Here is a 12,766-nt window from a genome sequence, read left to right as displayed (position 1 = left end):
GCATATGAGTGTGTGTATGTATGAGGGTGAGTATGTGAAAATGTAAGTACATGGATGTGAGTATGAATATGTGTCCAAAAGTGTGTATTTATGGTGGTGAATGTGTGAGTGTATTTATATTGAAGGGAAGGAGACTTTTGCTTTGTTGTTATGGTACCCATATAGTTATTCATTTCCCACACCTTGTTTACTCCTCTGAAAGCTTTGTTTCTTCAAAAATATCCTGTACTATTTTCTATTATAGCTATTTTTAAGAGAAAAAATACTTTCTATGTTCAAGTTAAAAAGTACAACCTAGGAGGAGTGGATGTATCTGTGGTTGAGTGCCTGCTTCCCATGTATGAGGTTCTGGGTTCAAGTCCCCAGTACCTCCTAAAAAAAAAAGTATAACCTAGTCTATGAAATAAAACAGGAACACATTGGTATTGCTAAAACTGCAAATAAATAACAAATTAAGTCTTCTCCAAGAGAAAAATTTTGCTCTGTAACCAACAACACCACTGTTGAGTTAGATCCCTCGCCATGTGGGTCCTCTTTTTTCCTTTTTTTAGAATTTATTGAAGTGTATCATACATACATAAACAATAAGCATATAGTAATAGTTGTGAACTTATAAAACAAACATACATAGCATCATACAGGACACAAATACCTCACCTCACCCTACCACCAATACCTTGCATTATTGTGAAACATTTTTAACTAATGATTAAAAAGCATCAAGCATCCTCAGAATATTACTACTAACCAAAGTATCTTACATTTGGTGTATTTTTCCCCCAACCCAGCCTATTATTATTACTATTTCATTTATACATGAGCATACATAAACAATAAGTATATAGTAAAAGTTGTGAACTTACAAAGCAAACATGCGGAACATCATGTAGGGGTCTCATTCATCAACCCACCACCAATACCTTGCATGAGACATTTGTTACAAATTAGGAAAGAATATTGTCAAAATCTTATTACTAGTCCTTATCTTACATTTGGTGTATTTTCCCCCAAACCCGCCCTATTATTTTTAAAATATATTTTTATGAGAGAAGTTATAAACTTACAAAACAATCACACACATGTGCAGAATTCCCATACAGCACCCCTCTATCAATACACCACACTGTGGTAGAACACTTGTTGCAGATTATGAGATAATATCATCAGACTATTACCAGGTTCATAGCTTACATTGGACACACTTCTTCAATACTCCCTGTATTAGTCAGCCAAAGGGGTGCTGATGCAAAATACCAGAAATTGGTTGGTTTTTATAAAGGGTATTTATTTGGGGTAGGAGCTTACAGATACCAGGCCATAAAGTATAAGTTACTTCCCTCACCAAAGTCTATTTTCAGGTGTTGGAGCAAGATGGCTGCCAACAGCTACGAGGGCTCAGGCTTCCTGGGTTCCTCCCTTCCAGGGTCTTGTTTCTCTCCGGGTTCAAGGTTCCTTTCTTCCCAGGGCTTGCTTCTTCCTGGGCTCAGTGTTCCTCTCTTCCTGGGACTGGCTTCTCTTTCCTCTGTGAGCTTACTTCCCAGGGCTCCAGCTTAAGGCTTCAGCATCAAACTCCAACATCAAAACCCTCAACTCTGTCCTTTGCCATGCCTTTTATCTGAGTCCCCACCCACCAAGGGGTAGGGACTCAACACCCTAATGACGTGGCCCAATCAAAGCCCTAATCATAACTCAATCACCCCCAGGTACTTATCAGATTACAAATATAATCCGATTTCTATTTTTGGAATTCATAACCATATCAAACTGCTACACTCCCCCATTATCAACACAGTATATCTTTGGCATAGATGCATGAATATTAGATTATTATGGTTAACCACAGTCCATAAGTCACTCCAGTTGCATTTTTCCCATGCTTCTCCACATTCCCACCACCCGGCAATTGTGATGTACATTTGTTCTAGCTCACAAAGGATACTCTTATATCTGTACCATCAACCACAATTCTCATCCACCTCTGGGTTTACTGTGTTATTCAGTCCCTAGATTATTCTCTAGCTTTCTTTCAATTGGCATTTATACCCCTAGACTACCCTTTTCCACCACATTCCCATTTATCAACCAGCTTCTACTCACTATGTGTTACCATCAACTTGATACATCTCCACATACATTACACATATTAAACATTTGTTTAATATATGCATGGAATATATATGTGGAAATACATACATGAAACATCAGTAATCCTTCATGACCCTCCTCTTCTCTCCTTTAAGAATCTATCACCGACCACCAGGTCTTAAAGATATTTTCCTACATTTTCTTCCAGAAGCTTAATGGTTGTTTTATATTTTGGTTTTTCATCTATTTTGAGTTAATTTTTGTATAAGGTGTGAGATAGGGGTCGTTTTTCCTTTTTGGCTGTGGTTATTCAGTTCTCTCAGCACCATTTGTAGAATGGACTGTTCTGCCCAAGTTGGGTGGGTTTGACAGGCTTGTCAAAAATCACTTGACCATAGATGTGAGGGTCTGTTTCTTAACCATCAGTTTGGTTCCATTGATCTGTGTGTCTGCCTTTATGCCAGTTCCATGTTTTTACCACTGTAGCTAGGTAATGTGATTTAAAGTTCAGAACTCAGAGTCCTCCAATATTGCTTTTCCTTTTTAAGATATTTCTGGCTATTCAAGACACCTTACCCTTCCAAATAAATTTTATAATCATGTTTTCCATTTATTTTTTACAGGCTGGTGTAATTTTAATAGGATTGCATTGAATCTGTTTTTCAATTTCAGTAGAATTGACATCTTAATGATATTTAGTCTTCCAGTCTGTAAGCATGGAATGTTCTTCCAATTATTTAGTCTTTTTTTTATTTCTTTTAACAATGAGGTATAGTTTTCTGAATAGAAGTGCTTTGCATCATTTGTTAAATTTATTCCAAAATATTTGAGTTTTATCTTTCATATTTTATTTCCAGCACTCTATTGACACTTTTAGCCACTTTTACTGATATAATCTTCATTTCTAGACTCTTTTCCAAACGTCTCCTGTCTTTTCTTTCAAGACTGTGGCATACGCTTTATCTCCTGCAAAGCTGGTTTATTGGTTACAAACTCTCTCAGTTTCTGTTTATCTGTGAATATTCTAAACCTGCCCTCGTTTTTGAAAGATTGTCTTGCTGGATATAAGATTCTTGGCTAGAAGTTTTTCTCTTGCAGTATCTTAAATATATCACACTACTGTCTTCTTGCCTCCATGGTTTCTGATGTGAAATCAGCACTTAATGTTATTGGGCATCCCTTATATGTTATGCACTTCAATTCTCTTGCTGCTCTCAGAATTCTCTGTCTTTGCCATTTGACATTCTGATTAGTGTGCATCTTGGAGTTGGTCTATTCAGATTTATTTGGATGGGATTACATTGTGCTACTTGGACAGGGATATTAATGTCCCTCAATAGGGTTGGGAAATTTTTTATCATTATTTATTCAAATATTCCTTCTGCCCCTTTTCTCTTCTCTTCTTGGACACCCATGACACATATGTTTGCACGTCTCTTGCTGTCATTTAGTTCCCTGAGAACTTGTTCAATTTTTTTCTTTAAAAAAAAATTTACTTATTCCCCCATTGTTTTTGTGTTTACTGTCTGCTTTCTATGTGTTCTTCAGTGTCTGTTTGTCTTCTCTTTTAGGCCACACCAGGAACCTGTCCTGGGACCTTCCAGAATGGGAGAAAGGCATTCACTTTCTTGCACCTCAGCTCCCTGGTCTGCTGCATCTCTTATTGTCTCTCCTTTGTGTCTCTTTTTGTTTCATCACCTTGCTTTGCCAGCTTTCTTTGTGGGCCAGCACTCCTGCCTGGGCCATCACTCCTGCATGGGCCAGCAACCCTGTGTGCGTCAGCACTCCACGTAGGCCAGTACTTTGTGTGGGCCAATTCTCAGCTTCGGCTAGCTTGCCTTCACCAGGAAGCACCAGGAATCAAACTCTGGACCTCCTATATAGTAAACAGGAGCCAAATCGCTTGTGCCACATCTGCTTCCTCATTCTTTTCTTTATGTTCTTTTATATGTTTGCTTTCAGAAGCCATTTCTTCAAGCTCACCAATTCTTCTGCCTCCTCAAATCTGCTCTTACATAACCCCATTGTATTTTTTATTTCATTTATTGTGCCTTTCATTCCCATAAGATCTGCTATTTTTCTATGTATGTTTTCAAATTCTTCTTTGTGCTCATCCAATGTCTTCTTAATATCCTTAATCTCTTTAGCCATCTCTTTGAATTTATTAAGGAGATTTGATTGAACTTCTATGATTAGTTGTCTCAACTCCCTTATATCATCTGGAGGCTTATCTTGTTCCTTTAACTGGTCTGTATCTTCCTTTTTCTTGGTGTAGATTGTAAATTTTTGTTGGTGACTTGGCATCTGGCTTACTAGATGTATTTATTCTGGGTGCAGTTTCTCTCTTTAATTTAGGGTTTTCTTGCCCTTTCTCTTTTGCTGATTGTGTAGTAGGAGCCAAGGATGTAGTTGGTGCTGCAAGCTGTGGAGGTTTAAGCTGCCCTCATTTTCCCAGGAACCAATGAAGCTTCTCCCAACTTTCTCCTTTGCCAGGGGTAGGAACAGAGCCCCAGCTATGTGTAATAATCCAGGCCTAGACTATAGTTGCAGGCCTAGACTATAGTTGCCCGGAGAGATTGGTGAAGCTTCACACCTCATTCTCCTCTACCTGGCGTGGGGATGGAACTGGAGGTGTGGGTAATAATCTACACTGCGCTGGTCCAAAATGACCACAGTTGCCTTGGTAGATTTCCAATTAATCAGTCTGTGCCAGCCAGATGTTCCTGCAGTTACCCAGAAAGGTTGGTGCAGGGGTCACCAGCTTCCTCCTTGCTAGAGGTGGGACTGAAGCCTAGGCTAGGGCTGTAGCCCATCTGGGTAAAAGAAACAGGTCTCTACCATCTCTGTGATTTTCAATCAGCTGAGCTTTCCCTCATGCCTGGGGTAGAGTTAAAATGGTGGCTACAGGCCTCCTTTTGACTTAGACAGGTTCAAATTTTAGTTTTCTTAGGGTTATACTTTAGCTAGCCAAAGTTAATAATCAGTAGCTGAAGTCAGTGGCCAACCGTCTCTCCCTCCTGTCTTTAGGAAATGGAGATTCCAATTCTAGTCACAGAACAGCTCCTGGGATGGCTTGTGCCACTGGAGTAGGATGACCACTTGCCTCCACGGCATGTCCTGTATTTTCCTGGAGAAGCCAATGTACGTCCCTTCAGTTTCCTCCCTGCCAGATGTGAGGCTGGGGCTTATGCTAGATCTGGAATCTGATCTGGATGGAAAGAAGCCGGTTCTTACCAGCACTGTGATTTTCAGTCCTCCCTGCTTCCCTTTGTGCCAGGAGTGGAGTTAAAATGCTGGCTACCAGCCTCCTTCTGACTTGGACAGGTTCAATTTTAGTTGTTCTTAGGATTATACTCCAGCCTGCTGAATTTACAATCAGTAGCTGAAGTTGGTGCCCAACCGTCTCTTCCTCCCCCGTTTTTGGGAAGTGGAGCTTCCAATTCCAGCTGCCGAACAGCTCCCGGGGCAGCTTGTGCCTCCAGTGGAGAATGGGCACCGGCCTCCATGGAGTGGAGTATTCCACCCACAAATCTTCTCTGCAGCTGGGCAGTTCTCTTCTTCCATTCCTTGAAGGATGCTGCAGGATGCTCTTCTCGTCTCCTTGAGCCCCTAATAGGTGCTTTAGATAGTTCAGGGTGTTTACTAACTGCCCTGTAGCAGGAGCTGACTCTAGGAACTCTTTATTCTGCTGCCATCTTGCTGGTTGTCCATGTGGGGCCTTTTAACAATACCCATCTCTCATATTTCTTCTATCATCTCTTTCTCTGCAAAAGTTTGTATGATTTCCTTTGCCTTGACTAAACAAGACAATTCATGATTCCATTACACTTTTCTTCCACTTAATACAATATGTATTCTCTAAGAAGAAAATCACCCTGAAGATGAGGATAATGTGTGCAAACACTATGACAATTTCCTCTTTTGATCTCTTCAGAATACTCTCTCGATCCTAGCACATCCTAACTTCCTGAAATTATTGTGGAACTCATGGATCTGGAAGAGAAATTCTTGTGTGCAAATGAAGTGTACTGAATTCATTCATTTGTTCATTCATTCATTCACACACATATTTTAAAGCCCCCTCTTTAGTACTAGACACTGTGCTGCATGCCATGAATATGGAAGTGAAAAAGACAAATCCAGTCCTCATGTCATGGAGTTCACAGTCCACTGGGAGGGCAAGACTCAGAGTCAGGACGACAAGGGTGTTCGGGGCATTCAGAAGATTCGTGTTCAGTGGTAATGAAGGTCGGGCTTGTCACATAGAGAAGAATAATTAATGGTGGGTGGAGGGTCAGAGAGAGACCTCTGGGTAGGTAATACTGGAGGTGACCCTGAAAGAACAGGTTATCCTAGACAGCGGTGGGGAGAGCATTTATCAGGAGACCCTCTGGAGACTAAGGACGCAGCATGTAAAGGAAGCACCATCTCATAGAAAGATAATGCAGCCACGGATATGAGCCACATGTGTAATTTAAAATTTTCTGGTAGGCACTTTTTTTTTTTTTTCTATTTTGAGGTACTGGGACCAGAGATTGAACCTGGGACCTCATATGTAGGAAGTCAATGCTCAACCACTGAGCCACATTGGCTCCCCTGGTAAGCACATTTTAAAAGGTAAAAAGAATCAGGTGAAATTTGTTTCAACAATATATTTTATTTATTTCCATATATTCCAAATATCACTTCAGTAGGTAATCAATATTTTAAAATTATTACGTGAGATTTTATCCTTTTTTTCCTACCAAATCTTCAAAAACCAGTGTGTATTTTATGCTTACAGCCCATCTCATTACAGACTAGCCACATTTCAAGGACTCAACGGCTTCTTGGGACTCGTGGCTCCTGAACCGGGCAGCACAGCTCAAGAGCCTTAAGCAATAAATAAGAGAAGTAAGAAAACTCTTGATTCCAAAAGTGAAAAAGAGATTTGGTGTTTTTTTGTTCATTTATTAAATGAAGTGATTCATTTTGATAAACAGCTACCCTCCAGTCTTCCATCTGGGGGTGGGTGGTGAGAGGAAAAAGAAAATAGCAAGCCCTGTCCACCAAGCTTACCCCATGGAGAGAAGACCTGCTGCGAATGGGGGCAGCTTGTTCAGTACATTCACTTTGTCTCTTCCTCCTGCATTTCTCTCCCTCACATGGAAAATATTTCAGCCTAGATCACATAGTACTGTTGAAGGGATGAATTCCTTGGCCTTCTCAGATGAAAGAGGTTTGGCAAAAGTAAAATATGTTTGGTAACCTGAGTGATACTGATGTGGAACAAAGCGCTATCATAAGACCCCAGGGCAGATTAGATGTCAGAAGACTGGAGCCCTTATATGATTATAGGACATACCCAATTTAAGGGAGCATCTCAGAATCAATATTTCAGTACAAAAGCAGCAGATGGGAAAGCTGTGATAGCTTTGTTGCGCTATTCAACTGTTTCCTGCCCTTTCTAATTCTTGCCCCATTGCTGGCTGGTGCAGCATTTCTGAAGATATTTTAAGAAAGAATTTATTGCTATCCCTTACTGACTAGTCACACAGATATGTCAGCTGTAATGTAGAGAATTTTCTGTAGAATGACATAGATTGTGGCCAGTGTCAAAGATAAGAGAGTAGGCATCAGAGGTTTAGCAGAAGATAGAAAGCAGACATGGAAGGGAATAAAATTCTTCCTCCCATGAACGTTTTTCTTATTTTGCTGTTTTTTTATCTAGTCACAAAACAAGATAGAAATCATTATGCCAGGATATCTTCCATGAGGTATGACTATCAATTAAATCAGCTCAGTGTAGAGAAATACCTGGGGGTTAGCTACTAAGTACCAGCATGATACAGGGGTTATGAGTTCATCCAGAGAGAGTTGTGCTGCCTGGGTTCAGATTCCAGCTCACCACTTATTATTGGCTGTGTAATCTTGAGCAAGGTGCTTAACTTCTCTGTGCTTTTCTTTCCTCACAAGTAAAATGCAGGAGGTTGCTGTGAAGATTAATGAGATATTTATGGAAAGTGTTTAATAGATAATTGTTAGAGTCAAACATTGTACATGGCCCTGAGGATTCAGAGATGAGATGGCAGGCAAGTGGGAAGATGGATTCATACAGAAAGGTTCAATACAGTCAATTGAAAAAAAAATTCCAGGTGAACCATTCCTTCACTTTTAGACTGGGGTTTTTGAAGGCAGTCATGAGTTCTGAAATCAAGGTACTCAAGCTTAAACCACAAATTATGTGTTTTGTGATCAATTGTATAGCATTGGTGAGACTTCCATATGCAGTTGTAAGACAAGGGTCAAGACAGAATTGATAGATCAGTAGAAGAGTCATGTAAATAAGGTAGGGAAGTACCAATTAGGACCATTTTTATATCACTTTAGAGTAACTGTAAGAGAAAGGAACTCACAAATGTCTGAACATCTGTCATGTGCCAACCACTCTTTGAAACTAATTACGTCCCTTAGCTCACTGAATCCTCTAATAAGCCTACACTGTTCATGGATTTATCCTTATTTTAGACAAGGAAACTGAGACCCAGAGAGGTAAAATGACTTGCTCAAGGTCACACAGCTGCTCCACAGTAGAGCAGGAAAGCAAAGGATTGTGCTAATAAGAAGAATGCCAGTGGCATTCCTAACAGATGGAAAGTCCTCACAGGCAAATCTGTGACCAGTAAATATTCAGATTCCCCCAGCTTTCTAAATGGACTTGATTATGGACTCTCTTCTTTTATGTGAATGAGCTCTAACAGTTTCTTATTGTTTGTACCACATGAAATGCAGATGTAAAACATTATTTTATGACCAGTACGTTAGTTTTTTTTAAGTCTTCAGAAGAAATGATTTATCCATCCACAGAAACATCTCTTCTCCAATATATTATTTTTAATTAAAAAAAAAAGATGCCCCGTGTTCTGTCTTATCATGGCTTACATTCACCAAGTTATTTTTGAAGCTGAAAGCCTTTTCAGGTGGCAGGACTCTTAGGTTTATTGAGGGAGCTGTTTTCTCTGCTTCTTGGTCAAATGTAAGTCAGAAAGGCGTTCTGTATAAGCTTAGATCATTTTCCACAGGAAAGAGGAGAAATAAAACGGAAGGAGAGAGGCAGCAGGACAGCCTTTTCTCTTTAGCATACTCTTACTAATAGGAGTGGATGCCAATTACCATAGGAGCTCTGGCTTGAGACCCTTCTCAGCACTGTTAGAGAAGGTACCGGAGGAATCAGTTCTTCAGAGACATTCCCTGAGCGCCGAGCACCTGACTATCGCATTCCTCTCACTCGTCCACTAGGGGGCGCACTAAAATCTCACATTACTTTCCTGTGGTTCCTTCTCCAAGCTTCAGCACCCTCATCAGAATGGGGAGATATAAGGGCTAAGTGTGACAACAGATGTCAAGCGCCTAACCCAGGGTCTGTGCTCAATAAATGTTATTTTCTTCCTTATCACCCACCCAAATAAACACTAAAGTAAAAATAAGTTTATGTGGGAAGAGCCAGTTAACTCCTCAGTTCTGCACTTCTTCAGGGCTCACAGCTTGCCTCCTTGTGACTCAGGACCTGCTGGCTCTGAAAGAAAGTAATTCCAGATCTCCACTCTCACAGACTTGCTGAACTTACGTGAAATGTTGATGTTCCCTATCAGAATGACCACAACCTCATAATTAGAGAAGCTGCTTTGCAACTTTTTGCCAGAAGAGTGGTTGGGGACTCCAGCTCTGGAATGTGCAGCCCCATAGCAGCCAGTTCCTTGTCTCAGGCCTGCCAGTGTAAGGAGCCGTATGTCATACTAGCCTCGTCAGCCGCCTGCATTCCTCTCCAGCTCCTCCATTTACCCCGTGAGTGACCAGGAGCAAGTCACTTCATCTCCCTGGTCTTCTGCTTCCCCATTTATAAAATGGAATGTTGAATGAATTCTTAATTGTACCTTCCCCTCCAGTGTGGGGATTCTGTTATGATATTCCATTCTGTCAGGGCCAGGTGTAATCCAAGGGTGATGGATTACATACACTATTTGTCATCTTTATGATGCTTTTTTTTTTTAAACCAAACAAATTATACTGATTATACTGTCTTCAGTGGCTTCAGGAAGCAAAGTGCCCGGCTGGCCACATACCTGCTTTCCTATTGGCTCACTGCATTTTTCATTCCATGGACACTGTTGGACAAGTTAGGCCTGTTCTCCAAGTTGGTTAAGGAGACCAATTACCTGGGAGAGAATAACTTTTATCCCAAAACATTTTATACAAGCATATCACATGAACTGCCAAATTTACTTGCATGCTATCTCCTCCTCACCCCACCTTCTTTTACTCACTGATATTTTCAACTCAAAAATATGGGATATGGAGGAAAAACACAAAGATCTGGGTCTTCACGGTCTTCGGGGAACCTTCAATCATCTTTCAGATCTACACCTCTGTTTACTAGACCAGTGAGAGCCAGATTTCTGCAGAAGTCACTGTTTAAGTTCATTGGGTCCAAGATGACTGGGCCCTCCCTGCCCCCGGTCCTTTCAGCAGTTTATCATTGGAATTAATGAGATTCTATCTGTTTTTGAAGACAGTGAGTGGAAAGTGATAAAAGATGATTTGCAAGTTTTTTTTTCAGTGAAGACTCTGTTTCTTTAGTGGACAGAGTGGGACAGAAGCCCCTTTGGTCTCTGGCATAAATGGGGAGATTTGTGAGCTTACTTAACTCTTAGGGACTGCCTTAAGACTGGAGGTGCAAGGGCTGGAGGAGAGACAAATAGTCCTACCTCCAGACCTACAGAGGAGACGGATAGGGAAGGATGGAGTGAGAGAGCTGAGGGAATGCTCTTCCTCAGCCAGCTTTTGTTTTGCTTTAATTTAGTCTGTTTTCTCTCTTCTGACAAAGAGCATGCAGTTTATTAAGAACAGTTTAGAACATCACAATTTATAAAGTAATTGCTTATTTTATACATGCAACAACACTTTGAGATCAGCTGTAAATGCAGGTATGAAATGCAAACTTTCTTGGTTCTTTCTAGTGCACAAGGATCTCTTCCAAGGCAAGGCTGAATGTTCACCAAAACAGCATCCAGCAAAATGGCATTCAAAACTGTGGAAAGATCCAGTTTTGGGCCTTTTGGGTCCGGAAAGTTACCCAGGACAGAACCTGTATTAATTATGCTCCCAGAGGCTGACGTATAAAAATCTGGATACTCATGGATTGACTTACAGTGAGAAATGCAGCTGTTGGCTCAACCAGAAAGCTTGAGTCAGCAGATCAGAACATTCTCTCCCAGTATGCTAATTGTTCCAGAAGCCAAATTATAACCAGAAGGCCAATTTATTCACTTAAAGTGAAAAATACAAATTTTAAGTGTACCAGATGTTCATACTGGCCCTAGTCTCTCCTGACAGGTAAAATATAGAAAACCAAATTATTAGAAGATTGCTTGGTGAGCAGAGAACTAGAGCAAGGAGCATCTGCCAGTCCCAAGATGCGTCTTTCAGCAAAGGCAGCAGGAGGTTCCTCACCCGTGGAAGGAATAGCCTTGCCAGGAAAACTGTAATTCTTAAATCTTGTTAGCCAAGCCATCCTCTCCCTGAGCTAGGTGTGGATGGGCACTGCCAGTGCTGGCCTTGGCAACTCTCTGTTTTCTATGCTTCTGTTTTCCATGATCATTTTCCAAGCAGGGTTATTATGATACAAATAATTCATTTCCTGCTTACTTCCTGGGATTGCTCCCAAATGATCTGAATTGGAATTTTTGCAGTTTTAAGACTTGTTAGTTGCAATTTATAAACAGTGTCTTAGTTCTCTAGCACAAATGGCAAATCCAATTAACTGCCTGTGGATTTTACTAGTTTAGCTCCTGATAACCTTGTTTTTTTATTTCTTGAGATGCATTGCACTTTTTCTATCTAAAAAAGTTATACATATGTATGTGTGTGCATGTGGGTGCTTCACCAGTTAAGAACTAGAGAGTCAGAGGGTTAAGGGCCTTGCCCAAGTCACACAGCAGGTTGCTGGTAGACCCAGGTCTTCTGAGTTCAGATCCCACACTTGTCTGATTGGATGTGATCAAGTTGGCTACTATTGGTTAATTTTGTTTTGAAGCAAGAAAGGAAAATCAATGTGTTTTTGTGAGGATTTTTGGAAAATACTAATTAATTTATTTCTGAATGGGTGGTGGTAGTGCATAAAAGTGTGGGGAGCAGGAGATGAGAGGATGTAAATAAAAAGGCCACTCAGATGTAGTCGCCTGCTGCCAGGGGCCGTGAGGTCCAGGCACAGAGCACCTGGCAACCCCATCTCAGAGTAAACAGTAAGTGGATGTGCTTTACTGCAGAATCTGAGTGTATCAGAGGCAAGAGGAAAAATCCTCCACTATCGGGTGACCTTACAGGAGGTGTCAACGCGAAAGACCACACTACAGAACATCACAGGACACACCTCCTGGACCTGGGTTGTTCCCAGCACTGGAAACTGGACTGCAACTGTATCTGCAACCAACTCAAAAGGCAGTTCCCTGCCCACTCGTATAAACATAACAGACCTTTGCGGGTCAGGTAGGTATCAGCTTTTCTTTACTATTGCCTGTGGGAAACTGTGCCTTACTCATCTCTTATCTCCTGCAGGCCTGGCCCATGCTGGGCATGAGTAACACAGGAGTTCAAACTTTGGAGTCAAGAGTTTTCAGGGGCTGTCTTTTCTACTTTCAGTCTA

The 12,766-nt window shown here is 41.0% G+C and overlaps 1 protein-coding gene across 1 annotated transcript in view; it reads left to right on the top strand.

Annotated features, from left to right (window-relative positions):
- The window catches only part of IL12RB2 (interleukin 12 receptor subunit beta 2), a 102,149-nt gene that overhangs the window by 36,534 nt on the left and 52,849 nt on the right, over positions 1–12,766 (top strand). The window contains exon 9 of the mRNA XM_071217389.1: positions 12,390–12,609. Within this exon, the coding sequence (XP_071073490.1) occupies positions 12,390–12,609 (220 nt within the window). The remainder of the gene's footprint in view (positions 1–12,389; positions 12,610–12,766) is intronic.

This window comes from Dasypus novemcinctus, chromosome 9 (assembly GCF_030445035.2).
Source record: "Dasypus novemcinctus isolate mDasNov1 chromosome 9, mDasNov1.1.hap2, whole genome shotgun sequence".
Lineage (NCBI taxonomy): Eukaryota > Metazoa > Chordata > Mammalia > Cingulata > Dasypodidae > Dasypus > Dasypus novemcinctus.
Note: the sequence above shows the minus strand (reverse complement) of the source record. Positions and strands in the feature narration are given on the sequence as shown.